This window comes from Cupressus sempervirens, chromosome 2 (assembly GCF_028749045.1).
Source record: "Cupressus sempervirens isolate cs-2001-9-10 chromosome 2, ASM2874904v1, whole genome shotgun sequence".
NCBI classification, from domain to species: Eukaryota; Viridiplantae; Streptophyta; class Pinopsida; order Cupressales; family Cupressaceae; genus Cupressus; species Cupressus sempervirens.
In genome coordinates this window covers 615,827,696-615,836,159 of record NC_143119.1, presented here as the reverse complement: position 1 = coordinate 615,836,159, position 8,464 = coordinate 615,827,696, and the positions used below count along the sequence as shown (strand labels likewise).

The 8,464-nt window shown below is 31.7% G+C and overlaps 1 protein-coding gene across 1 annotated transcript; it reads left to right on the top strand.

The window, feature by feature from the left end:
- Positions 1 to 5,011: 5,011 nt before the first annotated feature.
- LOC149574886 (peroxidase 56-like) lies at positions 5,012 to 8,179 on the top strand. The gene is made up of 4 exons (XM_089812144.1): positions 5,012 to 5,233; positions 6,273 to 6,461; positions 7,263 to 7,428; positions 7,779 to 8,179. Exons 1-4 carry the CDS (start codon positions 5,012 to 5,014, stop codon positions 8,177 to 8,179), a joined length of 978 nt encoding a protein of 325 aa, XP_089668270.1.
- Positions 8,180 to 8,464: the final 285 nt, after the last annotated feature.

Below are 8,464 nucleotides of genomic sequence, written 5' to 3'. Positions count from 1 at the left end.
TATATTGACTCATTTCCCTTAGCCAGTCTCAACTTCATGTAACTCCACTTCATCCCATGTATCTACTTCTAGGCATCTTTTCCTACTACCTTTGCTTATTCATCTTCATATAGTAGAACATCTATTTGCGACTCTTTGGATGGACATATTTATGTTTTAACATGTGAAGTGACTTGAAACTCAATCTCTAGAGGTACTTAGACCTTTTCCTTAGTAGGATCCTTTTCTTGATATACAAAAGGTATCTAAAAATAAAATTGTGTTGCATCTCCTTGTCCATCTCTACTAACTCCAACATTACCACCAAGTACATTTTTAGAGCAATCATTGTAGCCTAGGATGTTCTTAAAATAAAAAATATAGAGCACATCTTCACTAAGAGGATCCTCCTTGATCATGCTTTATTGGAGAGTTTGAATTAATAATTACCATTCCTAGGGATTCTTGGTTAGTTCTTTTCTATGGCAGTTTTGAAATATCCTTTAAAAAGAGACTTGTTTTGTTCCTTCTATCTAATGTTGTAGTTGATTTAGTCCTCCTTAGTACTAGGACACAATCTTTATCCAATTAATCCTCTCCCTTGATTATTTCTAAATTATGTTCAACCTAGATATTCCTTTTAAGTCTCTCGTATACTTTGTTCTTATGTGGCTCTAACTCCTTGGACTTGATAACTTTTATGTTAAAGGGTGGGACCCTTTATTGTCTAGAAGAAGAATTTCAATATCAACAGATGCATTAGTAATAGGTTCTACACTAGTCACCTAAGAGTATTGTGATGGTATACGAGCTAACATTGTTGCATGGATCTTCTTCCTATCCTTTAACTTATGTAGGGCCTCATGATAGGGTCCCGCATAGCCACATTCTTGTGATTTCAAGTTAATTTGAATGGAGAATAGAGAGATTATTTCTTGAAGACTTATAAATTTATTTTCACTCATTTTCCTTTCTCAATCTTAGTCAATGGATCTGACTTTGGATTCTTGGGGACTATGTCCATCTTATATGGATTATGTATCTGATTCAGTCTAAACATTGAACTACATGTATTTTCTTCTGCTAGACATCTTCAATTTCTATGGAAGCCACCTTTGTATTCAAAATGAACTTGGCATATACATTACCCTTATTGTATAGAGCTAAAAAAATCATTAAAACTATTATTCCTTTCTCTATTTAGGATATGAACATTGAGAACATATTAGAATAGTTCTAGAGATAGTTTGCAATAATCTCTTATTTAGGCCTCATAACCATCAATATAGTCATACCAAAGGTCCTCAAGATGGGGCTCATGTTTAAACTGAACACCCATAATTAATGTAATAATTGGGTCAAACTTACCCTATTGAACTTTAAATTTTCAAGGTGGCATTCATCCCACTCCAAGCACAATGTCTTGAAAGCCTTAATGTCCTAGATTGAGTGAAATCTAATGAATATGGGGAATGAAAATTTGGGTTTAGGCTTACAAAAAATGAGATAATGAGAATACAGTATTTGTCTATATAAATCCACTATGATAATCGTATCTAAAAGCTATCGTGGGATATTTTTAGGGTTGAGATTGCATTCTATCGATGTGATGTATGTGATGGTCCTAAATTGTATGAATTAACAACCTACATTTTTTTATCTAGGAAACAAATTCTTCTGATAATATTTTTGCATAATCTCCCTCATTCGGAGATAGAATATTATGAAGGTGTATGTAACATTGATAATTATATATTCCTAACTATCCCATTTTAGCTCTTCTTTCCTCACTAGGTTAGGGTACGTACACTTTATGAGTATGCATTTGGGTCTTGTAGGAATCTCCTCTTGTAGTGGCCAAGTTAGTCTTCATGAGATTCTATAAGGTACACAACATAGGAGGCCTTATACAAATTTGGTTCTTTCTTAACCCTCTATAACTATTCATCAAGGTTTTTACTAATAGTTCTTCCTTGATCTATCTTTTCTTACCTCATCCTTATGGTGTCTATAGAGAGAACAATCCTTCTCTCAGTTTGTCTATCCTATGGGAAGCCTAATAATAAGGTAAATGATAAAAATCAACAAACCTTAGATCTAACAAGACCCAAAAACCAACAAAAGAAAACATAAATCATTGAAAAGAAACCCTCAAATATAAACAAGAAAAATAGAAAGGGGAAAAAACTCAATTCATTAATGCTAAATAGGTATGAAAATTTCAATGTAGAAGAATAAATTTTCCAAGGAAGTTGATTGCCAAAGTTGCTAAAAACTGAAGCTCAGTAAGACAAATCACAAAAAAAATTAAAAGTAAGTCCTCAAGCCCTTATATAGACCCCTCATTAGGGAAAGATCTGGGGAAATTTTTTTACAACTAGGAGCATTTGGAAGAATAGGTCTTTAAAATCTACAGAAATGGGCTTTTAGAGGAGGAGAATAGCAAGATCCTTATGGCTCTTGGCTCTTTGAAACAATCACATGAGAGGCTGAGAGAACAACTCAACAAGTTGGTATTCCAACAAATTTATTACCAAAATAAGATAGAGTCAAAAATTAAGTGTATTAAAACTAAGATGGAGGCAAGGAAGTTGAAAAGGAAAAGGTAGGAAGAGGCTTAGAGAAAGGATGAGGGTGTGCAATTAGCTACTAATCAATCTTGGGGGAGGGTGAAGCTTCCTTTTCCCATTCCTCTAAGGATCTCCCTTTCTAGAAAATCTCAATGAGTTGCAAAGATAGTTTGGATTTCTTGTGGTCTCTTGTTGTTGGTCTCAATGGGTGTGTTGTGTTGGTGGTGTTGGGGTGTTAATGGTTGCTTCTCTTTTTTGCCTATTGGTTCTTGGTTATGGGGTTGCTAATTCTTATGTATTAATTTCTAGTTTGAGGTTTCTTTCTTTTGCTAGCATATTTCTAGTTGATTTCTCAAGTATGCTCTCTTCTAGATTTTTATTTACCATATTTTGTAAGTTTTGGATTTTTGTTCTACTTTGGTAAGGTGTCATGACTTGTGAACCTATTGTTGGATTTTGGTGACTAATTAGAAAAGTACTGTACATACTTCATAAATTCTTTGGGGCTCGAGGCATCGCCTCAGGAAAAAAATTGGGCCCTATTTTATGAAGATTTTTGGCCGACATGCAATTATTAATTATAACCTTAAAGTGGTAAAAATACTTATATAAAAGAGCTTAGGGTTAGGGATTGTTTCATAGTTGTGATGCGAAAATTGGTTTTCGCAATGGTATTGAGCTATAAGGGATTACAGATTGTAATTAAGTTGTAATTACTGGATCGTAATAATATTAGGCTTGCTATTTGGTGGACGTAGCCCAAGGATTGGGTGAACCATATTAAATCTTGGTGTCTTGTGTTCTTTTCTATGTGATCTATTATTTTTTGATATTGTTTATATTTGCATGTAATTGTTATTTCTGTCTATGGTTTATTCCTAACAACTATTTTCTTTGTCCTCAAGATTTGATGTTACTTTTTGTAAGGATTTAGGCTCTATCCTCCTTTACTTAATGAAAACAAACTTTAAAATGTCTATTATAAGAAAATCCTAACAAAAATACCATCTATGTTCTTTACCTACAAGGTCTATTTCCTTAAATTTGTAATTCTACCTTTATTAAATGACAGATTGAAAAAAAAACATAATTTTAAAATAATAAATCTCATGTTTTTCAAAATAAAGAAAGATGCACAGGAAAGATGATCAATTGGATCAGTTAGAAGATACAATTGAGGAACTACAAGGTGTCTTCTTGGGCTGCCTAGTCAAAGTCGGATTGGATCTGTAAGCATTCCACCAATTTCTTGACCCCCAACTCCCCTCATTTCAAACATATACTTTGTTTCCATTCATGTAACATTTTACTAAATAGATATATGATGAAATATCATCAATTTTAATTGTTCTTGACATTGCTTGTAAATTAGTACCCAATTATAAGCATACTATAACATTCTCTAAGTAATTATTAAATCGAATAATATTATAAGATTCAATCAAGCAATATAAGATTTTCTTTCAATTCATAACATTATTTATCAAAAATGACTTAAACATATATTATATAACTTAAATATTTTAATAAAATATTTCAGTTTTTTATAATAAAACAAAACATATGATAGAATTGGTTAAATAACTAAGTTAAATTAATTTTGATGATTTTGAAAGGATACTAAATCTTCCTAAATCTTCCTTTGATGACATGTATGAACAATAAATAACATTTTAATTAATACTAAACTTTGTTTTTAAAGGCTACCATGTAGATTCCATTCTAGTTACCACTTTTAATAATTAATAACAAATAGCTTTGTTTTTTAAATTATTAAGTTGGGGAAGAAACCACGACTATAAATTCTATGAAGTGACTAAAACTACAACATGATTCCTCATGGATATTTTTCAAGAGGTTACTAACAATTTAATATCATCAATCTGAATCAATCTCTAGGGCTTTAATTCCTACCTAAAGAATCTTTTTGGATGTGTATATAAAAGCATAGAAAAGCAAACTGATATTGACAGATGTTAGCAGATGACCCAATCTTCAACCAAGGGAAGAAGACCCAATAATTAGCAGTTGAAAATATTATCATCTCACTGTAGTCACCAATTGATGCCAATATCTCAAAGGTCAACGGTTTAGCTTGAGATAAAATTCTATAGACAAACAAATCGTTACAATGTGAGGTGGCTTCATAAAGTTTTAAAGGTTGAATGGCAAAAGGGAGTTGGTGGATGCAAATATAATATCAAAGGCTAACCACAAATCCATATAATTTAGTGGTTACGCTGTGCCAATCTGTTTGTTACGTTGTCTTTGTTTGAAACTTCATATTTGTATATAGAAATATTCAACTACTATGATTTGAAATTTTTAGTTAGATTCTTTTTGTCTGAACTCATTCAACTGCTCATGAAAGAATAACACAACGTGGATTGCCATTTTTGAATTATAAAGGGAGGGAAGAAGTATGACTGTTGTTTGTAATTAGGAGGATTTGTGATACAATGATGAAGAGTGTAGGAATGGCTACTTTTATTTCAGTAGCAATTGTTTTGATATTTGGTGTCTCTTTATCAGAGGAGGCTGGAGGACTCTCACTTAGTTTCTATGATACAAGCTGTCCGGGCCTTTACTCTGCTGTTGAAAAGTTGGTGGCAAGGCACATAATGAATTCTCCATCCATTGCTGCACCTCTTCTTCGAATGCACTTTCATGATTGTTTTGTTAGGGTACGTTTGGTAGTATTTTTGTTATGTTGTAAACATCATACACGAATCACTGATTTCTGAACTAGAAGTGTTTTAAGTAATTGACTTATTTTTCTAACTTTTATTTTCTTAATGTATTATATTTGATATATGATTAGATTAATATACATGATTAGATCAAATTGGATTCATAGATTGTAATAACTTGACGTTTTAAATTTATAAATTATATGAAGATTGACCATCCACTAAAGTTCTCATTTATTATCTATTCATTCTTACTTTTGATGATTACGAATGTCATGCAAAAATTAATATACAATTTAATTAGAAAATAGTTTTAATTTTATAGATTGTGAATACTCAATGTTTTCAATTTATAAGCTGTTTAAATGATGATTCAACTTCCGAAGGTATTCTGGTTTACTATCTAGCCATTCTCACTTTTGGTAGCTGACTCCTTCCTCTCTCCTTTCTGTTATTCTTCTTTTTCTTATGGTCTCCTAGGTCCATTTTATGTTATCTTTCTTTCTCGCTACTCTCTTATATTCTCAATAGATCATAATAGATCACCAGGTATGATCTGAAGAATTGGTATTAGAAATTATCACACAATAGAAATGAGAACATTACTAGCATTCAAATAATTTGATGATGGATTATATTCTAATAGAGTTCTATTCATTCTCATGAAAAATGGATTCGAAGCATATATCAACAACAAAGATACAATTGAATTCTTGTAGTAACATCAATCAATAAACTATAGATTAATAATTTTGATAAAAAACTAACACAACATTAAAAAAACAATTATTTTAATTTGATAAATTGTGAAATCTTAGATGTTTATGATTATTATGGACCTTTTACTTTGTGGCCCAGTTTCCATGTGTTACGTACAACCTATTGATTGTTTAAGCTTTTCTATTGAGTGGGTATTTGTATTTCTTAAGATAAAATGGCATACTGTGACTATGGACACTTTCATTAAAAGGACTGAATTTATTTATCGTCTTCTCTCTTTTCTGATCAAACGTTGGTTTGCTGATGAATTCAGGGTTGTGATGGGTCAGTGTTATTGAATTCAATAAAGTCACAGAAAGCAGAGAAGGTGGCATTTCCAAATCTAAGTCTGAGAGGATTTGAGATTATCGATGAAGCCAAAGCTGTGGTAGAAAAACTATGTCCCGGAGTTGTTTCATGTGCTGATATTCTTGCCCTTGTTGCTCGGGATGCTGTTCACAAGGTTACAAATTTGTAGCCTAAAAAATTTACTGTCAATTCTCTATGCATGTCTATTACTAGTTTCTCATCCCATTTTCATATGATACATGTGACAAATTACATTGCTCTCTTCTGTGAACGCATGGAGAATCTACTATACTTGATATTATCAATTATGTTTTGTTATGCCTTTAATGCCACATATAGATTTGAGGTGATTTACCAGATCAGATATGTATGTCTTAAATATTATATATATTATATATAGATGTGAGGTAGATAGTAGATTATATACTATCAATTAGGTTTTGGTGTATCTTTATATATTATTTTTCTATTAAATTTAGATAGATAAAGAGTTCTAACCACTATTTTTCTATTATATAATTAGGAGATGAATTAGATCATATAATTGGGAGAGGAGAGGTGTATTTTTTTCCTTATACATAATGAATGAGTCTATTTTATTTTATTATATTGAAGGGGCTATTATTAAAACTAAATAGAGTTAGAGTAACAATGTTAGAATGGATCCAATTAAGTGAGTATGAGGAATTAAGTTTTATAATTTTGAATTGGAAAAATGTAACATAGAAATTTATTATAATGATGAAATTGAAATTACTATTTAGACTTAATTTGATCCACAAAAACTTCTTTTAATTAAAGATAAAGTTGTCCATTTCATATTATAATATATATTATACTAATATAGCCCAACTAAAACTACAAAAATAATTGAACATCTATCTCTTCTACCCTTTGCTTTAATAATAATGCAAACCCTATTCATTTGTATAGTAAAGGATTTCTTTTCGAGCAGGTGGGGGGACCATCGTGGAATGTTCCAACTGGTCGTAGAGATGGAATGTTGTCTCGAGACACAGATGCCCTAACAAATCTTCCACCCGCCAATGGAAACTTCTCCCAACTCAAATCAATCTTCGCCAAAGTTGGGCTTACTGTCAAAGATCTTGTTGTCTTATCGGGTAAGTAAAAATCAAGACTATTTGCAGTTTGAATCTTAAAGATATTAGTTTTCTACTAATCTTAAATATTAGATTGAATCTTGCTGATGTTTGGGACAAGATTGTGAATACTTTTAGATTAATTTTTGGAACCATAGTCCATAATTCATATATAATATTAGTTTGAATCTTTGTCAAAGATCTTGTCCTCTTATCAATACTATGGTAGTTAATTTGAATCTTATAAAATCAGTTTTGTAGAATCTTTTCTAGTTTTTGGATCAATTTAAATTTAAAGATCATACTCTATAATCTATCAATAAGGTGCTAGAAATCTAATTGAGATTGATACAATTATTCATATTTCTCAGGTGGGCACACCATTGGAACAGCCCATTGCAGCTCGATTAACAGCAGGCTTTACAACTTCAGTGGAAAGGGAGACATGGATCCTGCCTTGGACAAATTGTATGCTGCTCAGCTGAAGATAAAATGCAAGGCTGGCGATACAAGTAAACTGGTAGAGATGGACCCGGGCAGCTTTAGAACTTTTGATAACAATTATTTCTATGGCTTACAAAGAAGGAGAGGGCTGTTCCAATCAGATGCTGCGCTCATCACAGATAATGAGGCGATGTCATATTTGAGAGAGGAGTTGCAGATGTCTACATTTTTCTCTGATTTTGGTGTGTCAATGGAGAAGATGGGGAAAATAGGTGTTCTCACTGGTACCGCTGGTGAGATCAGAAGAAAATGTGCTTCTACAAACTAAGGAGTTTCTTGGCATTGCTTTTCTCTTTTTCTGGTTTTGTTGATGTTTCTAAATTGATCGTATGAAGCCTTCGTTCTCTATGGTAGAGATGAGCCAATGGTTTTTTTAATCGTAAGAAGGATTGTTCTCTGTTGTAGAGACCGATCAATGGTTTTTGATTGCCACCTTTTTCAATTGGGCAAATAAACTACAAAATTTATTGGCAATCAATAAATTTGTAAAGTTATTCAATGTTTATTTATCTATATGTATAAATAGAGTGAGTTTATGAAAAAAAAATGGTTC